This window comes from Phascolarctos cinereus, unplaced genomic scaffold (assembly GCF_003287225.1).
Source record: "Phascolarctos cinereus isolate Bilbo 61053 unplaced genomic scaffold, phaCin_HiC Scaffold_9;HRSCAF=440, whole genome shotgun sequence".
NCBI classification, from domain to species: Eukaryota; Metazoa; Chordata; class Mammalia; order Diprotodontia; family Phascolarctidae; genus Phascolarctos; species Phascolarctos cinereus.
Window position 1 is genome coordinate 254,214,541 of NW_027556402.1, and position 20,552 is coordinate 254,235,092.

The 20,552-nt window shown below is 50.5% G+C and overlaps 1 protein-coding gene across 1 annotated transcript in view; it reads right to left on the reverse strand.

Annotated features, from left to right (window-relative positions):
- LOC110195376 (uncharacterized) overlaps positions 1 to 14,874 on the reverse strand; it is a 29,019-nt gene extending 14,145 nt beyond the window's left edge. The window contains exons 1-11 of the mRNA XM_078148888.1: positions 14,196 to 14,874; positions 13,273 to 13,376; positions 11,573 to 11,727; positions 8,449 to 8,617; positions 7,445 to 7,568; positions 7,086 to 7,201; positions 5,403 to 5,617; positions 5,145 to 5,253; positions 2,163 to 2,366; positions 1,636 to 1,712; positions 529 to 692 (exon numbers count right to left, since the gene is read on the reverse strand). Of these exons, the coding sequence (XP_078005014.1) occupies positions 529 to 692; positions 1,636 to 1,712; positions 2,163 to 2,366; positions 5,145 to 5,253; positions 5,403 to 5,617; positions 7,086 to 7,201; positions 7,445 to 7,568; positions 8,449 to 8,617; positions 11,573 to 11,727; positions 13,273 to 13,376; positions 14,196 to 14,576 (1,818 nt within the window). The 5' untranslated portion in view covers positions 14,577 to 14,874. The remainder of the gene's footprint in view (positions 1 to 528; positions 693 to 1,635; positions 1,713 to 2,162; positions 2,367 to 5,144; positions 5,254 to 5,402; positions 5,618 to 7,085; positions 7,202 to 7,444; positions 7,569 to 8,448; positions 8,618 to 11,572; positions 11,728 to 13,272; positions 13,377 to 14,195) is intronic.
- Between the last annotated feature and the right edge of the window lie 5,678 nt (positions 14,875 to 20,552).

The following is a 20,552-nucleotide window of genomic DNA, read 5'->3' on the forward strand; positions in this document are numbered from 1 at the left end:
TCCCAAGTGCTGCCCTGGTGAGACTGGAGGAGGCTTCCTATTGGGATCAGGCTTTGGCAGGGACTGGCCAGGATAGCAGGGGCCAAGAACAACCCCCTCCCTGCTCTACCCATCCCCCATCCCCACCCCATCTGTAATGACCTCTCCTGGGTTAAACTGTTATTTTGGCTCTAGGGGCTTAACCACTGGGAAGAGAAGCGGGGCATGTCTAAAGTCAGGGCAGAAGCAGCGGGCAGGTCATCCATTGGGCAAGAAGACTGATGAGTCTTAGGCTGTCCTGGGCTACCTGGCAGGACCCCTTGCCAGTCACCCCTTGGCACCTGGGCCGCTATCAGGACTTAGAAGGGCCTGCTCTTTGCCTTATTCTGGCCCTTAGCATGTGGGTCCCCCCTACCTGGGGGGTATATTAAAAACCACCTCAATCCTGAGCCCTGGGCAAGGGGCGAGAGGCGGAGTCCCAGAATCTCCAAGCTGGAGGGATCTCAGAGGCCAGAGTCCAACCTTTTCTTGAGTGGGAACCTCCTTTACCATGTCCCTGACCAGTGGTGGATCATCTGGGCTCCCCCCGCCTTTGTAGACATCCAGTGATGAGGAACTTATTGCCTCCAGAGGGGCCTGTTCCACTTTGACACAGTTCTTAATGCTTAGGAAGGTTTTACTTCTACTGAGCTCAGACCAGGCGTGGGAGGGGACTAGGAGAAGGGAGAGAAGAGGAGGACAAAGTCCTGAGGTGTGGGGGGGTGTTTCTTCCTACTTGTGTACTCCTTCCCCTGGTCTTAAAGTTCCTTTGCTGGCCTCAAGAGGGTCAAAGGGGAGAGAAGAGGCCAGATAAGGGCCAGACAGCAGCTGGAAGGGTTGAGGTCAGCTCTCAGGGAGACTTCAGCTCTGCACAGTGGCAAAGCCACGCTTGGGCTTTGGGGTGCAAGTGGGAGAGGGGCCTCTACCCACATTTGTAGCTGCTTTTGCTTCCAAATGTGGGGTTCTGTTTTCATCTTGGGGATGTTTGTGGTCCAAGAAAACCTGTCAGTTTCAGGGCCTGTTGGTAGGGGAAGCGAAGTTTGAGCTGAAGTCCTGTGGGAGCCTGCGTGGGGGGGGGGAAGGGAGGAGGGATTCTAGACTTAGCCCTTGGAGCTTTTCATTAATCAGGCTTCTGGAATGGCTTATAATACAGCACTACCTGGAGGCAGGGGGCTGGAGCAGATGAGCCCACCTCCAGAACAGAGGTTTGGATGAGACTGAGTGGACCTGTAGCTTGGAGGTGGATGGCAGCCCCCTGGTACTCCACTGATTTACTTATCATCTCTGGAGAGGAGAAGGGACAGGTTGGGAAAAGGCACCAGAGCACTGATCCAGAAGTGTGAACACAGGCAAACCTTTTAATAATGGGGCCCAGGATGGCATATGGGCATGGGGAGGGAGTGGAGCATAAGGAAAGGTCTGGGAGCTGGGGGAAGGGCAGGATTTTCCCTGTTCCAGTCTCAGGTCCCTTCAGTTTTCCTCTCTGCTCTTGGTCCGGCCCAGCCCTGCCCAGAGAAGCTTCAGGCTCCATCTGAAATAGCTCTTGTTGCTAGGAAGTGGGAAGAGGAGAGAGAAAGTGGATGGGACCCTCTGAAGACCGACTTCCTGGCCATCTTCAGACACCGTCCTTTTTCAGCGTCTGCAGGGGGATTGTCTGCTCTCCCTCTTCCTTCTGTTTCTTTTTCCCTCGACGCCTGCAACAACAGGGGAAAGGGCTCATTAGGTCCGGGATAACCTTTCTGGGATGAAGGCAGAGAATCCTAGAGGGAGCTGGGTGACCGGCCTGCCAGGTCTCTTCTGATTTAGGGAGATGGTCCTGAGGCTGGGCAAATGTGGGGAGCTTTGCTGCTTTGCTGTTCCCTGGCAACCTGGTGTCAAATTCCTGGCTATTCCATTCCTTTGCAAAAAAATAACCAGAACTCTGCCTGAGAGATGGGAGATTCCTAGAGGATTCCAGGAGAAATACAGGGATTTCTGAGACTCAGAAAATAGGAACAAGGCAGCCAATGATGAGCAGCAAGAAGAGGGGAGACGTCTGCATTTGGAAGAAGCTATGGCCTGGACATGAACGTGGGGGAGGGGAGGCTGATAGCCTTCACTCACCTGGTCTTGGGGGTGGTGGGGGGCTGACAGCCTTTGCTCACCTGACTTTCAGGTCTTCCACACTATCTGGCAAAGGCATGTTGAGTGTCTCTGGCAGAAAGAAGGTGACAGCACTACCAGCAATGGGGACAGCTCCATAGATGATAGAGGGCAATGCAGGGTAGAGCTCTCCAGTCATATTCACCAGAGGGCTAATGATGCTGCCCACCCGGGCCATCAGGCTGCCCATGCCCAGGCCTGTCTGCCTGAAATGCCAAGGGGGAGAGAGAGAGAGAGAGAGAGAGAGAGAGAGAGAGAGAGAGAGAGAGAGACAGACAGACAGACAGACAGACAGACAGACAGACAGAGAGAGAGAGACAGAGAGAGAGAGACAGAGAGAGAGAGAGACAGAGAGAGGGAGAGAGAGAGAGGGAGGAAGAGAGAGAGAGAGGAGAGAGACAGAGAGAGGAAGAGAGAGAGAGGAGAGAGAGAGAGGAGAGAGGGAGAGGGGGAGAGAGGGAGAGAGACAGAGAGAGGAAGAGAGAGAGAGAAGAGAGAGAGAAGAGAGGGAGAGGGGAGAGGGAGAGGGGAGAGAGAGAGAGGGAGAGAGAGAGACAGAGAGAGAAGAGAGAGAGAGAGAGAGGAGAGACAGAGACAGAGAGAGAGGGGAGAGGGAGAGAGAGGGGAGAGGGAGAGAGAGGGAGAGGGAAAGAGAGAGAGAGAGAAGGGAGAGGGGAGAGAAGAGAGAGAGGAGAGACAGAGACAGAGAGAGAGAGGGGAGAGGGAGAGAGAGACAGAGAGAGGAGAGAGAGAGAGACAGAGAGAGAGAGAGAAAGAGAGAGAGAAGAGAAAGAGAGAAGAGAGAGAGAGAGAGAGAAGAGAGAGAGAGGAGAGAGAGAGAGAGGGGAGAGAGAGAGGGAGAGAGAGAGAGAGAGAGAGAGAGAGAGAGAGAGAGAGAGAGAGAGAGAGAGAGAGAGAGAGAGAGAGAGAGGTTGTCAAATCTAAGCACAGAAGATTTCCTGGGGTACTGAGCAGTTGGGGTACAGTGGAAAGTGCTAGTGGCCTGGGAGGCAGCCTTGGGTTCAACCTGTCTCCTCATTCTCACTTATCTCACACACCCCCTTCTTTCCTCTGCCACCTCTCTCCCCCTGGGGTCTGCTTGCCCCACGTCTCTTCCTGCTCCAGTTTTTCTTCCAGTTATCTGACAAAGCGATTCTCTTAAATCACTGGTCTGATCATGTTGCCCCTCCCCCAACTCAATAAACTCCAAGCGCTCCCTATGGTCTCCAGGAACAAATACAAAATGCTCTGTTTGGTACTCAAAGCCCTTCCCAACCTGGCTCCCATTTACCTTTCTGGCCTTCTCACATCTACCTTATGATCCAGAGGCCCTTTGGCCTTTTAGCTTCTCCTTGAATGGGACGCTCGGTGTATTTTACCCGGCTGTCCCTCATGCTCAGAAGGCTCTCCCTCCTCACCTCTGTCTTCTGGCTTCTTCAAGATTCAGCTCCAATCCTCCCTTCTTCCTCCCCAGCCCTATTCTCCCTGCAAGGCATAAATTCCTGTTTACTCTGTCTGTACCTTCTTTGTCCACAGTTCTTTGCATATTGTTTTCCCCATTAGATGGGGAGGTAGGTTTTTTTTTTTGCAAGGCAATTGGGGTTAAGTGACTTGCCCAGGGTCACACAGCTAGTGAGTATCATGTGTCTGAGGCCGGATTTGAACTCAGATCCTCCTGACTTCAGGGCCGGTGCTCTATCCACTGGGCCACTTAGGTGCCCGGGGAGGTAGTTTTGGAAGGGAGGACACAGGAGGCAGCTTGGGTGATTAGGAAAGACTTCAGGGGGCAGGGTTGTTGGAACTCAGTTTTGAAGGAACCCAGAGGTTCCAAGTGCCAGAAGAGAGAAGGGAGATTCTAGGCACGGGGACATGCGATAGAGTGAGGAAGCAGGCCAGGACGGCTGCACCATCCCGTGGCGTGGAGGGCAGTGATGTGGGCCAAGGCTGGAAAGATAGGAAGGTTCTAAGGCAAGAAGACCTTTACCCAGCAGGGGATATTCTGTTTGACAGTAGAAACAAGAGGGAGCCGTGGGAGTTAAAGTAGTATGGGGTCACACGGCCAATCCTTCAGTCCAGGGAAGTCCCTTTGGCAGCTGCGTGGAGGATGGCCTAGAGTAGGGAGAGGTTTGAGGCAGGGAGGCCAGTTAGGAGGCTGTTCCAATAGCTGGGTGAGATGTGGTGAGGGGCTGAGCCAGGGTGGCAGCTGACTGAGTGGAGAGAAGGGGACAGATAGGGGAGGTGCGATGGGGTTAGAAGCCATGTGATTTGACAGCTGGTTGGGGTGAGTGGGTAGAGAGAGTGAGGAGCTGGGGGTGAGGTGAGGTTACAAACTTGGGGGACTGGAGGGATGGTGCTGCTTCACCATCCTCCACTTGATCCTAATGGTAACAGGGAAGCTTGAAAGAAGGGAGGGTTTGGGGACAAAAATGACAAGTTTGGTTTTGGACATGTTGAATTTTTTTTTTTTTAGGCAATTGGGGTTAAGTGACTTGCTGAGGGTCACACGGCTAGTAAGTGTTATGTGTCTGAGGTTGGATTTGAACTCGGTCCTCCTGAATCCAGGGCTGGTGCTTTGTCCACTCCGCCACCTAGCTGCCCCCAACACGTTGAATTGGAGATGCTTGCGGGACACTCAGTTGTAAAATGTCTAGCAGGCTGATGGCGAGCCAGACTGAGACTCAGGGCCTGGGTATATAGATCCCGGAGTCATCTGAATAAGGAAGATCATGGAAGCCATGGGAGCATGAAGTTAATGAACATTTGTTGACTCGATGACCTTCTCTGGGTCTGGTCACCACCCTCAAAGGGCAATAGGAGAGTTACCATTCACTGGTCCTTCCCGGGCTGGGAGGGACACGAGGTACCAGAGTGTTTGGACATTGCTCTGGGAACTGATTGACTGGCTGGAGGATGGGTTCTGTCTCCGCCTTCTCCCCTTCTCCCCAGCTCCAGGACTCTCTCCTCGATGGACTTTTGCTACTCACCGAATCACCGTGGGATAGAGCTCCCCAGTGTAGAGGAAAGCGGAGTTGAAGGAGGCAGCCAGACAGCCCTTCCCCAGGACTGCCAGGGAAGTCCTTATGATCCCCCAGTCTGGGAGGAAGAAGGAGCACAGTGGAGGGACACAGTGAGGGCTAAGGGGAGGGTTAGAGACCCTCTCTGGCCCCACCAGCTTTAGACCAGGAGCCCTGGGCCATGGGGGAGAAAGGGCCCAGGGCCCCTTTTCTTTCCCACCACCTCACCTTTTGGCAGTAAAGTATTGACCAAGATGGATGTGCCGGCCAGCAGCAGGGAGGCCATTTGTGCGGGGCGTCGGCCAAGGTAGTTAATGATTAGAAAGACTATGAGTTTGGCTGGTAAGTCCACTGCCCCAAAGATCACTTGGGTCAGGTAGATGTTGGTTCCAAAATACTGCAGGTCCATGACCAGCCCATAGTAGGCAAAGCTGGTGGCAAACCTGGGAGACACGGGGAATTGGTTATGGCATGCAGATCATGGATTGAGAGCTGAGAGGGACCTGAGTGGTCCTCTACTCCATCGCCTCATCTTACAGGTGAGGAAACTGAGGCTCAGAGAACAAGGTAAATGGGGAAAGGGTCAGAGGTTAAGGGGGGAAAAGAAAGTGGATAGGATGGAAAGGGTTCCATGCAGGAAATGGGGCTGTGGGGAGGTAATGACCCCAGCCCATTCCCAGAATGGTCGGAGAGAGGAATAAATTCAACCACAGAGGCAGGTAGGTGACAAAGTAGAGATAGAGCTGGGTCTGGAGTCAGGAAGACCTGAGTTCAGATCCAGCCTCGGACACTTACTGGACAAGACACTTAACCTTTGTCAGCCTCAGTTTCTTCATCTGTAAAATGAGAATAACGACAACACCTCCCTGCCAGGGTTGTTGAGAGGATTAAGCCAGAGAATATTTGTGAAGCACATAGCCTCATGCCTGGCACAGAGTGGATGCTTAATAAATGCTTGTTTTCTTCCGTGGCCCCCATTCTCTACCCTGTAGGGCTAAGTGCTAGAGTGGAGGTTTTTTGGGCATGGTGGAGAACAGAATCAGAGCATGTTAGCGAAGAATGGGCAGCTAGGTGGTGGTGCAAGTCACGAAGAGCTGAATTCAAATTCTGCTTCAGGTAGAGAGTTTTGGATGAATTACACTTATCCTCTCTGACCTTCCATATCCTCATTTGTAAAATGAGACAGTTGGACTTGATCTCAGCTAAAATTCCTCCCATGTCTAATTCTGTGAGCTTCCTTAGGGTAAGAGGCCCTTAGGAACTCGCTTTGTCTCGGATTCCCTCATTTTCCAGGAGAAGAAAGTGAGGCCCAGGGCACAGACTTGCCTCCTCCATTTGGTGCTTCTCAGCTTTGGGGCCGGGACTGAGCTGGGGAGGGAGGTGGCCTCCAAGCCTTCACTAGCAACTTCAGCAGCCCAGTCAAGTCAAGTCTTGGGGAACAGATGGCCGTTGCCGGGAAGCAGGGAGGCAATCGGTCCAGGGAGGAACTGACACAGGGTGTGGCTGCAGCACGCTGCCTGGGTCATTCCTATTCTTAGAATTAGTTACTAATTGTTCTTTCAAACTAGGACCACTGATTTATACCCAGAAGGGACCTCAGAAGCCATCAGTCCAGCTGCCTCATTTTACAGATGAAGAAGTGTCTATGCTGTTTAAAGACGGCTAATACCATTAAGAGTCTACATTCTGATGCTCTGGGACAAAGCTCTGATTGCCCTACCCTAGTTCTGGCTCTGTGGATAAAATGGCATCACCAATCCATCCTCTGTACAGAGCTCCCCACAGTAAGCCTGTCCCTGATCCCCTCCTGCCTCAGAGTGGGACTTGTACAGTAGGCCTGTCTGTCTGCCCTCCATTGGTGTCCGCCTGGCCATGCCCCTCCCCCAGTCTGTGGTCCCCCTCAGTGCCTACCAAGTCAGGGAGAGGCAGCAGAAGAGGCGTCGGAGTGTTGGTACACGCACCAAGTCCAAGGTGGTGTATTTGCTCTTGCCTACGGTCATCTCGTTGTGCAGTTTTACCTGGAGCACCTGGCAGAGAGGACCGGGGTAGGAGAGGGGGCTTCAGGAAGGACATCCCCTTCACAATTGCCATCACTGAGACAGGCAGACTGAGGACTGGAGGCCCCAGGACCAAGGCTGGGCCAGGAATGGATTCCAGGTGTTCTAGTCTGGCCCCTGGCCTGTGTGGGCAGAGCCTGTGGTCTGCTAGGCTCCTCGGAAGGATGGCAGATGGCGGATGGTGGATGGCGGGTGGGGGGGCAGGCCGCTCACCTCCACGCTCAGTTTTTCCCCTTCGTCCTGCTTTCCGTTGATCCAGGACACCTTCCGTAGTGCCTGGAGCGTCAGGTCCAGCCTGCCGATGGAGGAGTACCATCGTGCGGATTCAATGTAGAACCTGGAGTCAGAAAAGACCCGGATTCAAACGTGGACAGTTTGAGGGAGGCCAGTAAGGCCAGAGTCCTGCCAGCTGCTAGGCAGACTGGTCCTGGGGGGCTGTTTGGGGCCTCAAATGCCAGGCTTTCCTTAGTGGAACCGGGGCAGAGGGGGTACAGGCAGTGAATAAAACACCTGATGTGCACCACCCCAGCCCCTGGGGGTTCTCAAACCATCTCTGACTGGGAAAGAGGGGTACTGAGGGAAGAGGGCTTTGGAATTTCACAGAACACAAGCTTGGGGCAGGTACTAGTGATACAAATACAAATGTAAGAGTTCCTTCCCTCAGGGAGTTTATATTCTACTGGCTCAGTGATGAATAAATACAACTCAAAATAATACAAAGTAATTTGTTATGCTTGTGTCAGAGCGTTAACCATGGCTGGGTGGTCAGGAAAGGCCCCTTGAAGGAGATGACCTTGAGCTGAGACTTCAAGGGAACTAGGGGTTCCCAGAGGCAGAGACGAGGAGGGAGAGCCTTCCAGGCACGGGCATGGAGGTGGGAAATGAAATATTGAGTGTAAGAAACAGCAAGAATGACAATTTGTCTGCAGTATAGCCTGTGTAGGGATGGCATGGGGGATCATTGCAGCCAGCCTAGAAAATTATGTTGGAACCAAATTGGGGAGGTATGGTATGCATGGTATCCTAGGGGCCATAGGGAGCTGCTGGGGATCACCGAGCAGGAGTGGTGGGGTCAGACTCGTCCTTTAGAAACATCTATTTAGCAAAGGATGCCAAAGTCCAGGCAGGAAGTGCTAACGGACTGAGTTAGCGTGGATAGAAGGGAATAGAGAAAGAAGAGCTCAAAATGACTGGGTGCCAGGCAGAAGGGTACATACCAGGAGTAGAGGAAGAAGATAAAGAAGGGCGCGGAGGTAAGGAACTGCAGCCAACGCCAGTGGGGGACAGCATAAGCACAGCCCGCCAGGACAAACTGCCCTAAGCTGTAGGTGTAACCAATCAGAGTGCCCACTGTGGCCCGGGTGTGGATGGGCATCCACTCCACGTCTGGGGGGAAGATGGAGACAGAGCCATAGGGTTAGCCATGCTGTCCCTGAGGATTCTGCTCCATTTCTGCTCACACACCTCCAGGCCCCTGCCAAAGGCCCAGGAACATGGCTTGGCCAAAGGCTTGGTTGTCCTGGAGGCTCAGGGCACCTGGGGCCAGGTGTACGAGGCTGAGGATACCCTCTCAAACGGCCAAAATCAGGCCCGTTGAGCCGGGTGTGAGCCAGCCCCAGGTCACGTCTCTGGTGTTTGCTCTTCTCTTGCTGAAACTGAAGCTCAGAACCCTTGGCCCTCGGGTTCAAATTCGCTAGCCTGGAAAGCAGCACCCAGGCCCCCTCGCTCCTTCCCCACACCAGCTCTGGCCCAGGGCCAGCCACGGGGACCCTGCTCTTGCCTCCTCCTCCTGCTTTCTGACTCCAGCTCATCAACAGGTCACCACCCCTGGAGCCATTTCTATGAAGGACGAGTCAGCCCCTGGCTCAATAGTGACTCCACTTTTGATTTCCTCTGCCTTCCCTCTCCAAAACCTTCCTCCGTGGACACCATTCTTTATGTGTTGTCTTCCTCTATTAGACTGTAAGCTTGTTGGAGGCAGGGATTATCTTCCTTTCTTAAATTTGTACCCCAAGTGTGCAGCCCAGTGGCGGGTCCATAATTAGCGCTTAATAAAGGTTTTAGGGGCATCAAGGTGGTGTGATGCATAGAGTGCCAGGCTGGAGACAGGAAGACCTGAGTTCAAATCCAGCCTCTTACTAGCTGTGTGAGCTTGGCCAAGTCAACTCACCCACCATGTTTGCCTTAGTTTCCTCATCTGTAAAATGAGCTGGAGAAGGAAATGGCAAACCACTCCATTATCTTTGTCAGGAAAACCCCAAATAGGGTCATGAAGAGTCATACACAACCGAACAACGATAAATATTTTTTCATTCACTAATCTATTCATTCCAGCTCTGACACTTTACATACCGAGATCCCTTCGAACTCTGATATTCTCGGTTGCGCTCAGCACCTCTGACAGTCTGTGTCTGTTGTTCCAAAGCCCCGTGGACATTCTATGTTCCAGCACTATTCCACCTTCTAAGGTCTGTCCTTGACATGACATTCTCTATTCTGTATTCTAAGGTCCCTTCCAATGCTGACATTCTAGGGTCTAAGGTCCCTTCTGGGTCTCACATTCCAGGTTCTGTTTCTAAAGTCCTTTCCTGCTGAAACATTCTATGTTCTAAGGTCTGGCATGCTAGGATTCTGATCCCTTCGAAGTGGGGGGATTTGAGTTCTTCGTCGTAAGCATGAAGCAAGGCAGAAAGAGATCACTTTGGGAGGGGAAAGAGAAGAGGAAGTAGGCCGGCCCTTTGAGCAGCTCCAACCTTCAAAGAGTTCCCTGGCTGGGGTGCTGGAGCTGAGGGGGAGGAGGAGCAGGGCAGGCAGGCGCCAGAGCCAGAACCCTGGTCAGTCAGGAGAGCTGGGGATTACAGAGCCCTGGGTTAGGCTAGAGTCTTGAGGCCCCACCCCCAGCCCACTCCAAACCCCACTTCAGCCAGTGACTCCCTCAGGTGGCAAAGTCCACCTGGTCAGCCCCTTCTCCTCAGTCCCAAGGAGGCCTTAAACGGATAGAAAGTGGGGTGCTGGAGGAAAGGAGGTGGGGCAATGGATACAAATGGAACTCTGGACCTCGAGTGTGGGGACCTGGGTTCAATTCCTAGCTTTGCTCCCTTAGGGCAAGGAATTTTGGACTTCAGTTTTCCCACCTGCAAAATGACAGTCAGACTAGGAGATCTCTAGGCTTCTTTCTAACTTGAAATCTTCTTATCCTAGGGGAAAGGCGCTGGGACCCAGGCCAGGCTGAGAGGTCACCCCTCTGGGCTAGGAAGACCCTGGAAGGAGTCCCTTCGGGGAGGCTGGCCTGGGCACCGCCGGAGCGACCAATCCTGGGGTGAGGACTGTGTGACAGAAGGAGCCCTCCACCACCTCTTGTGATCTGTGTGATCCTGGGTAAGTGAGCTGACCTCTCCAAGCCTCTGCAAAATGAGGTCCCATGAAAAGAGTGCTTGGCCTTTAAAGAACCTTGGTTCAAATCCCATTCTGCTAATTCCTACCTCCATAGTAAGTCTCTTTCCTTCCTTATCAATTAAATTAGGGGACTGAACTAGATGTTACTTCTGAGGGTCCTTCTGGATCCAAATACTGTGATTTTTCCAGCTCTGAGTAGTCCCCAGCCCTAAGGAAGAAGAGACCCTGGGGCAGCCCTAACCAGTTACTCTTGAATATGAGGAAAAATCCTTTGAAGAGAGGTGGGGGGGAGGGCAGTTGTCTCTGGAGAGGGGGGAGCCCAGCCCTTGGAGCAGGGGTTCTGAGCCTTTCCGGCATCATGGGCCCCTCTGGCAGCCTACTGGAGCCAATGGACCCCTTCTCATAGAAGGAAATGTGAAATTTCAGGTAGGGGTAAATGAAAAAAGAGATGTCATTTTTTTTCTGTTCCAAGTTCACAGACCCCCTGAAATTGGTCTATAGACCCTAAGTTAAGAACTCCTGCCCTAGAAAGTCCATCCTATATCGCTGCAGCAAGGTTGCTGGTCCTCACTGCCTCAACTTTGTGAATAGGCTGTGGTGGAGAGAGAGAGACCAGAGGCATACAGCAGTGAGGGAAGGCAGGTCAGAAATGTGTCTCCATCCCATGTTTATGCCTTGGGTAAGAGTCCCAGTTGCTTCACCCTAGTTACGACTGACAGAGAGACATGGAGGATGTGAGGACTCCAATGGGGGCAGAGTCAGACTGGATTTAGAGAGATCTCGGGATCGGGGTGGGCAGGAGTGAGGGTGAGAGGTGGGCAGCACAGACCCTTGAGATATTGGGGTGGATGGGGAGCCTCAGAATTCCACTGCCTGAATCTATGCCCTCCCCAGCATCCTTCATCCACTCCCCTCCTCCTTCTAGCACCACCCTCTCCCTCTTACTCAGTGTAAGGCAGTTGAGCGTCATGCCCGACACAGCAACGCCAGTCAGAAATCGGAAGACGCAATAGGCGCTGAAATTGGGAGAGAAGGCAGTGCAAGTGCCCGTCACAGCTGTCTGCAGGTATGCCCAGATCAAGATCTTCCGGCGGCCCAGCCTGGGGAGACAAGGATGGGAGGGTGTCTCTGGTACCTAGATCTCCCCACTTCTCTGGCCTTCCCCCCAATCCTGGCCACCCTGGCATTCATTCATTCACTCACTCACTAATTCAGCAATCAATCAGTTGAGGCCTCTGACATGCTTGGTCCTGAGCTCTGCCCCAGGGTTGACAACCAACCATGGAACCTTGGCTAAGTCATTGGGTTTCCCTCATCCTCTCCTTTTCTATAAAATGCCTACCCCCGGTAAAGTGCTTATGAAAGCCTTAAAGTTCTGGAGATAAGTGAGCTATTATTAGGTCACTTCTCAGAACCTCAACTTCCTCATCTGTGAAATGAAATAATACAATAATACACAATATATCCTTGTGAAGAAAGTACTCTGTCTTGGGGCAACCACTGTCTCCTTTTTGTCTTTAGATTACGGGGAGAGCTTAACCGGGTTGGGGAAGAATCAACGAGAAAGTGTCCTCCAATTCTTCTATTCCGTTCCCTACATTCGTATCCCCAGTGCCTAGCATGGTGCTTGGCTCGTAGTAAAGGCGTAATAAATGTTTGTTGAATACGTTGAATAAATGGATTATGAAATCTCTACTCAGTGGGTTGTGGCTGTAATTCCGTTAATTCAGATTAGGTTTAGGATTCATTGGTGTAGGGCTGGGTGACCCTACCAAGTGCTTAATGTCTCTGACTTTAAGCTAGCTCCTAAAACTGTAAATCACAGATGGGCGGCCATCTTCCTCGGAGGAGGGAGTTTGTTAGAGCTGCCCTGGCTGAAGAACTCATCACCCTGTGGCCAACATGGCGCTGAGCCCTTGGATGATGGGTTGATGGCCATCACTGCACCTATCTCTAGGTTTCCACCTCCCTTGGCAAGGGAAAGGGGGTGTAGCCTTTGAGAATCAGCACTGATCAGGCATTGGAGGGGGACTTCAGTATAGCACAGCCAGCACCGATAAAGACCTGTAAGACTTGCAAAGTACTTTACAAATATTAAGTTCATTCTGTCCCCACAACAACCCTGGGAGGGGGGAGTGCTATTATTATCCCCATTTACAGATGGAGACATAGAGACAGATGGAGATTAAGTAACTTGCTCAGGATGGAAAAGCCAGTAAGTGTCCAAGGTCAGATTTGAACTTGGGTCTTCCCAACTCCAGTCTACTCATGTTAGTAAAATAATAATCGTTATCAACAGCAATAATGCCAAGTCGAGTCCAGTCTTCAGGGATTTATGGTCTGCTAGAGGACAATCAAATAAACGGATGAGAGGGCTGTGAGTTGGAGTTTTTGTGGTTGGAAGGAGAAGGGAGTAAGCCCTGGAGGCTGGAAGCATTCAGGGTAGCTGGGCCCTGAAGCGTGAGCACTCAGATCTCTTTGTCGCAGCCCTGTGGATGTTTTCCTTCCCTCCCTCTCCCTCTGGATTTCCTTGATCATCCCCCTTCTCTCTCCCTGGGTTTTTTCCAGAACGGAAACTTCCTGCCTCTGCCCTGGTTCCCTAGATGGCATCTCCCTCCCCCCACCTCGCACGTCCCAGGACTGACCTGTCTGCCAGGTTCCCAAACACATAAGCACCGACGAACACCCCACACATGTATAAGGACTGGCTCAGCTGGCGCAGGGCTCTGTGACTGCAGACGAGGTCCCACTGCAGAGTAGACAGGGTGTCGGGGTGCGGGGGAGAGCCCAGGCTCTCAGAAAGCAAGCCGTTTGCTTGATTCCCCTCCCCTGAGGAATGGCCATTGGGAGAGGAAAGCCAAGAGGAAGACGAAGAGGAAGAGCTGGAGGGGCCTCTCTGATGGAGAGGCAGAGACAGCGTCTTTCCTCTGCCCCAGCCCGTTCTGGCCCCTTCTCCTCCTCCATCCCCCATCCGCCTCTCTTTCTATCCCCACCTGCCTTTTCCATCCTGCTCCCAGTGCCCCTTTCCTCTCTCCAGCTGCATTCCACTCTCCCCCTTTCTCTTCCCCTGTCCTTTTTATTCCCATCTCCCTCACCTGCTCATTCCCTTCCACTCCCTTCCTTTCTCTCCCCATCTCCCTTTCCCGTACCTGTCCCTGTCCTTCTCCTCATCCTCATCTCTCTTCCAGTTTTTCCCCAACCCAGACTCCCCCTTTCTTACCTCTTTCCTGATCCCCATCCTTCTTCTGAATCCCTTTGCCCTACCCCATTCCTTTTCTCCAGTCATCCCTTTCTCCTTCCTTCTTCCTTATCCTCTCTCTTATCAAATTCCCTGCTTTCTGAACACTCTTGCCTAAGGAAGGCAGGAGTCTGCTGCTCTCAGAAGGACCCTCAGTCCTGTTTTCTGCCTCCTTTTAACCTTGTGTTTGGTCTTCCCAGGGATCCTGGATCCTCTTCCCTCAAGTAGGGAAACTGAGTTAGAAAGGTTTAAATTGCAGACTTCCCCTTGCGTGGGGTTTTGGCCAGATTGGGCTTGACTCCCTGTGTCCCACTCCCCCAGACCCGTTACCTCAGTCACAATGGTGGCAGAGAAGGTGCTGTGGTCATAGGTCCAGCCGTCGATGCAGGCCTCGGTGGCTCCGGTCCTGTTGGGCCCTGTATCATTGGGCCAGCGTAGCCCCCTTTGGGGGGTGGTGAAGCGCAGGCATGATTCGGGCTTGCCCTGCTCATTGTGGGGCAGCCATGCCCACAGCTCCTCAGCTTCCGAGCCGTCCCCACTCATGTTGGCAGAGGGAGGTGGGCGGCAGTGATGGCCAGGGATGGCAGCTGTGAAGTTCTGTATGGTGTTGTGGGACGCTACCAGCAGCATTGGGATGGCTATCAGGATGAACTGGGCCCACTGGAAGCGGCCCACCCCTCCCACCTGCAGGAGGATGTCATTGAAGGTCATGGAGACAGGGGGCTGAGCAGAGTGAGAGCCCAGAGCCTGAAGAGAGAGTCCAGGGGCTTCTGCCCACTGTCTGTCTGTCCTTTTGGTGGTGGAGAGGGCTGGTGGCAGCCTTTCCTGCTCTGGCTCCCCACGTGCTCTGTTCTTAGAGGAAGGCTCTGTGCTCACTCAGTGGGGGAGACAGCAGCCAGGCTGACCCAGCCCTCCCTCCTTCCTGGCTCTGGGGTGACTGGGGGCCTGACTGGGCCTGACACAGCCCCTCTTTCCTGGAACTTGGGCTCACAGATCGGCCTCCCACTTGGCTTTGGTTTGGACAGTTAGAGTTAAAATGTGACTGGAGGCAGAGAGAATGATTGCCGAGAAAACCTGCATCACGCTAATTTTTCCTTGTGGGTCAAAAGGGAACAGAAGTTGGGTGCTGGGAGCTCGAGGCCTCTCAGAGGTCTGACTTGTGCCTTCCTGTGGTTGGGGGCTGGCGCAGGGGAGGGAGAGAAAGGCAGGAGTGACCTAAATCCCTCAAAATTGGTTTGGGGCCCAGTCTCCTAGGCTTGTGCTTGGCCTGCGTTTTAGACATTGTCCTGGCCAGCTCAGAGCATCGAACCCTAGGAAGAGAGCATCTTAGAAAATCAGAGTTGGGAGGCCCTTAGAACATGGAACATCAGAGCTGGGGGGTGGGTGGGGAAGTTCCTTAGAATGTAGAATGTGAGTGTTGGGAGGGCACTTAGAACATGGAATGTCAGCTGGGGGGGGTCAGGGACCTTAAAATACAGAAAGTCTGAGCTGGGAGGCATCTTAGGACACAGAACAGAAAGATCCAGGTTTGGGAGAGAACCTAGAACAAAGAATTGTAGAGATGGGTAGGACCGTAGAACAGAGACTGTCAGAGCTGGGAGGGACGTTAGAAGATACAATATATAAGGTCAGGAAGGGACCTTAGAACAGAGACTGTCAGAGCTGGGAGGGACGTTAGAGACTTTTGGAGAAGGATAACGAGATTTGCCCAAGGCCCCACAAGGAGTTAGTGACAGGATTCCTTAAGACCAGGCACCTCACTCCCAGTCCCGTTTTCTCTCCACTGAAGATTCCATCACCTCTAAACCTTGAATTCCTGCTGACACCAGACCAGGCCACTTGACCAGCATCCTTAGCCCTGCCCACTTTGGCTCTTGAGAGTATCTCTGTGGGTGTCCCAGTCCCTGACCTCTTGGCGATGCTCTGAGCTGTGGCCTGGCTCTAGCCTCCCGTCAAAGGGCTCTCTGGGCCCTTGACTGAATGCCAGGCCTCTGACCCACTTCTCATTCTGGCCCTCAGCTGTGGCTTGTGCCCTGAGCCCAGCCTGCCTCTCGAATTCTGACTGAGATCCCTGCTACTTACTTACCTGATCCCTTAAGACCTGTGTATTAAACTGTGTTTTGTCTAGTTCCCCGACCACTCTGCCCTCTTTCAGTCTTGCAGGATAGTGAGTTTAAAAGTAGCCAGTAGAATGGGCCAAGAGCTGGAAGAAGATTGCAAAGGGGAAGTCACACGCACACCATGCCAAAGATCTGAGGACAATAATTGACACCTTGCATCATATATTAACTAAAAATCGCATCCTGGCCATCCATCTAGGCCTCTCTGTCAGGGCCTTTTGGCCCCATCGTATGTATATCTTAGACAAGTTTCGGACCTTGACAGAAGAACATCGGATAACTAAATAGTGGTGACAATTAGGAGATGCGGTATGTTGACTTTCACGTTGTACTGAAAACTTTGTGATGATTCGGATATGTTAATGAACTAACCCCAAAGCGGCACGGATAAGAATCAGTCTGTTCCCACCAAACCCTATAAAGCGAGACCCAAGCTCCTGCCCACGCCCAGCCCTCCTCCGTCTCCATCGGGTCTGTGCTGCTCGGTGCTCCCGACTTTAATCCATGGTGATGTGAGGGATGCTCTGGGCCTCTCATAGCTGTAGTCACAGCCCTGCACCCAGGCCACAGGGTCATCTTCTCACCAGACTGAAGCAGCAGTGGGATTTAGCAGCCCCCTGAATGTCTGAGTCTTTTGTAAGGACCACACTGCTCACCTCCTTGAATGAGGAAGGGGCTAAAAATGTGCCCTAAAAATTGTCTGCTTCAGCAAACCTAGCCCAGGCTTGCTTGCTATGACAGGTGGGGATCTTACCCTGCAGTCCAAACACAAAAAAATGTGCAAAAACTGTTGCAAAGATGATTCCACTCACCATCAGTACATGGAATGTGTGCACCCTTATGGACCATACGAAACCCGGCAGATCTGAAAGGTGAATAGGTCTTGTTGTGAGTGAGCTCAGTAGGTATCCCATCCAAAGAGCAGCCCTGAGTGAAACAAGGCTGGCAAAGGAAGGCCAGCTGAACGAAGCCAGAGCCAGATACATGTGTTTCTAAAATGGCTGCAGTGATAGGGAGCGCCATGAAGCTGGTGTAGGCTTTTCAGTCAAAACTCATCTAGTCAAAAACTCGTATGCTTCCCTGAAGGACTGAACAATGCGGTTGTCACTTACAGGAAAGTGCAACGCCACCATCATCAGTGTATGCTCCTACCATGATGAACCCTGGCCAAAGAAATCTTTTTTTTTTGGCCAGGCAGTCAGGGTTAAGCGACCTGCCCAGGGTCACACAGCTAATAAATGTCAAGTGTCTGAGGCCGGATTTGAACTTAAGTCCTCCTGACTCTAGCTGCCCCTCAAGGCTTGGAGACCCTCATCATCTACATTCTAAAAGAGGACAAGTTTGTAATTCTGGGTCACTTCAATGCCAGAGTAAGTTCATGCTACCAGACACAACATGGAGTCCTTGGGAGGAATGAATCAGAAACAGCAACAGCAGTGGTCACTTACTACTGAAGACTTGTGTGCCTCATGACCTTCTCATCACCAAGACTGTTTTCCGTTTACCCACATGCAATAAAACTTTGTGAGGGCACCCTCACAGCAAACATTGGCGTTGAATAGATTATGGTATTGTAAGGAGAAGAGAGAGACAGGATAGGAGAGTAATCAAGGTGATACGTGGTGCAGAGTACTGGACCAATCATAGACTTATCTTCTTCAAGTTAAACATTCACATCCGACAAAAGTGGAGGCCCAAAGCAAGACAACTACCAAAAACGTAATGTCAACAGATGAGAGCATTTCTCAGAGAGCAAAGTGTTTGTTGGTAATTTGGAGAGGAAGCTGAGTCAACACATGGTTGGCAACAGTAGAGGAGAAAAAGAGAGGGCAGCTTTCAGAGATTTGGTGTACAGAACCACCTTTACTCATCTGGGTCAGAACACTTGCAAATATCAAGAGTGGTTTGATGAAAATGATGGGGAAATTCAGAAGCTGCTAAATAAAAATGAGAACTCCACAGGTTTTTACCGTCAGGAGAGTTCATCCATCTCTGAGAAGGCAGCATTTAACACCATCAAAAGTAAAGTGTAAGCAAAGCTTAGGTATATATGCAGGATTCTTGGCTCAGTAAGAAGGCAAATGAAATTCAGTTTTATATTTATAGTAGTATATATAGTAATATATACTGATGTAACTGATAGTAAAAGCACTGATAAGTGCACTTATCAGTGCTTTTATGATGCCCTGAAGGCTATTTATGGGCCAAAGACCTATGGTGCATCTCACCTACTCAGCTCTGATGGAGCTGCATTGATTAGTGATAAGGACATGATCCTGGAGAGATGGGCTGAACACTTCCATAGTCTTCTCAACAGACCATCATCAATCCATGCTGAAGCCATTGACCATTTACCTCAGGTTGAAGTTAATCCCTTTCTAGCTAAACTTCCAATTTAAGAAGAGGTTTTTTTTTAAATGATTTAATACTTTATTACCCCCATTACATGTAAAAACAAATTTTAACATTCTTTTAAAAAATTTGAGTTCTAAATTCTTTCTCTTCCTTTCCCCCTTCCCCCATTGAGAAGGCAAGCAATCTGATATGTTATACATATGTAGTCATGCAAAACATATTTCCACATTAGTCGTGTTGTGGAAGAAAACACAGATTAAAAAACCAGGAAAAGTAAAGAAAGTAAAGAAAAAGTATGCTTAGATCTGCATTCAGACTTCATCAGTTCTTTCTCTGGAGGTGGATCACATTTTTCATCATAAGTCCTTTGGAATTGTCTTGGATCATTGCATTGCTGAGAAGAGCTAAGTCATTCACTAAGTCATAAGTTAATCATCATAAAATATTGCTGTTACTGCATACAATGTTCTGTCGGTTCTGCTCATTTCACTTTGCTCTACTTCAAGTGAGTCTTTCCAGGTTTTTCTGAGAGCACCCTGCTCGTCATTTCTTGTAACACAATAGTATTCCATCACAATCATATGGAAAAACTTGTTCAGCCATTCCTCAATTGATGCACATCCTCTCAATTTCCAATTCTTTGCTACCATTAAAAGAGCTGCTATAAATATATTTGTACATTTAGGTCCTTTTTTTTTTTATCTCTTTGGGATACAGGCCTAGTAACAATATTGCTTGGTCAAAGGGTATTCATGGTTTTATAGCCCTTTGGGTATAGTTCCAAATTGCTTTACAGAACAGTTGAATCAATATACAACTTCACGAACAGTGCATTAGTGTCTCGATTTTCCCACATCCACTCCAACATTTGTCATTTTCCTTTTTTGTCATATTAGCCACTTTGATAGGTGTGAGGTGGGAGCTAAGAGCTGTTTTAATTTGCTTTGCTTTAATCAATAGTGATTTAGAGCATTTTCCATACAATTATAGGTAACTTTGATTGCTTTATCTGAAAAATGCCTGTTCATGTCCTTTAACCATGGGGAACGGCTCTTATTTTTATAAATTTGATTCAGTTCTCCGTATATTTGAGACAGGGTTATCAGAGAAAGCTGCTGTAAATTTTTTTCAGTTATGATTACTAACTGTGTATTTCCTTCCATCCTACTTTCTCCCTATTTATCCTATTCTGTCTCTCCTTTCATCCTGTCTGTCCTCAAATGTGTTTTGCTTCTGTCTTTTACCTACCCCAACCCACCCTCTTTTCTATCACCCCCTCCCTGCCTCTAGCCTTGAAGAAGAGGTTTTGAACGTCACTAGGCTTCTCTTATGTGGCAAAGTGCCTTGCGCTGATTCTATTACAACTGAGGAATAGAAGAACGTCCGCTGCTCATGCAAAAACTAACTGACATCTTCTGAGTTGTATGGTAAGAAGGGGTTATCCCCAGAAGTTTATCCATTGTCCATCTCCATAAAGGAAAAGGCAATTCATTGACCCTTAACAATCCCAGTGTGTGTGTGGGGTTCTCTCTCTTAGCCATTGCTGGCAAGATTCTTGCCAGAGTTCTCCTTAACAGACTTAATGGGTTTTCACTTGGAAGGTGGTCATCTACCTGAGAGCCAGTGTGGCTTCAGAAAGGGCGGAGGAATGGTCATCTGGCATTTGCTACCCAACTGTTCCAGAAGAAATGCCAGGAGCAGGAACGGAGGTCTGTACACAACATTCATTGAGTTGATTGAGGTCTTTGATGCTATATATATAGGTCAGTCTTGAAGGCCTGTAGAAGATCATGGCAAAATTTGATTGCCTGGAGAAATTCATTAATATCGTATGTCAGTTTCACAATGGTGGGCTTGCCTGGGCTCTGGATAATGGACGATGCTCTCGCACTTTCACAGCCACCGCTGGAGTGAAGCGGGGCTGTGTCCTTGCTCCTGTGCTCTTTAAAAAAAATTTAAAACATTAAAAAATTTTAAAAATCTGTTTTTTTACTCCTGTGCTTTTTAACATGACGGTTGGGGTTTTTTTTGGCAATTGGGGTTAAGAGACTTGCCCAGGGTCACACAGCTAATAAGTGTCAAGTGTTTGGTCTGAGGTCAGATTTGGACTCAGGTCCTCCCGACTTCAGGGCCGGCGCTCTGTCCACTGCGCCACCTGGCTGCCCCCAACATGATGTTTTCAGTGATGTTGTTAGATGCCTTCAACAAGGAC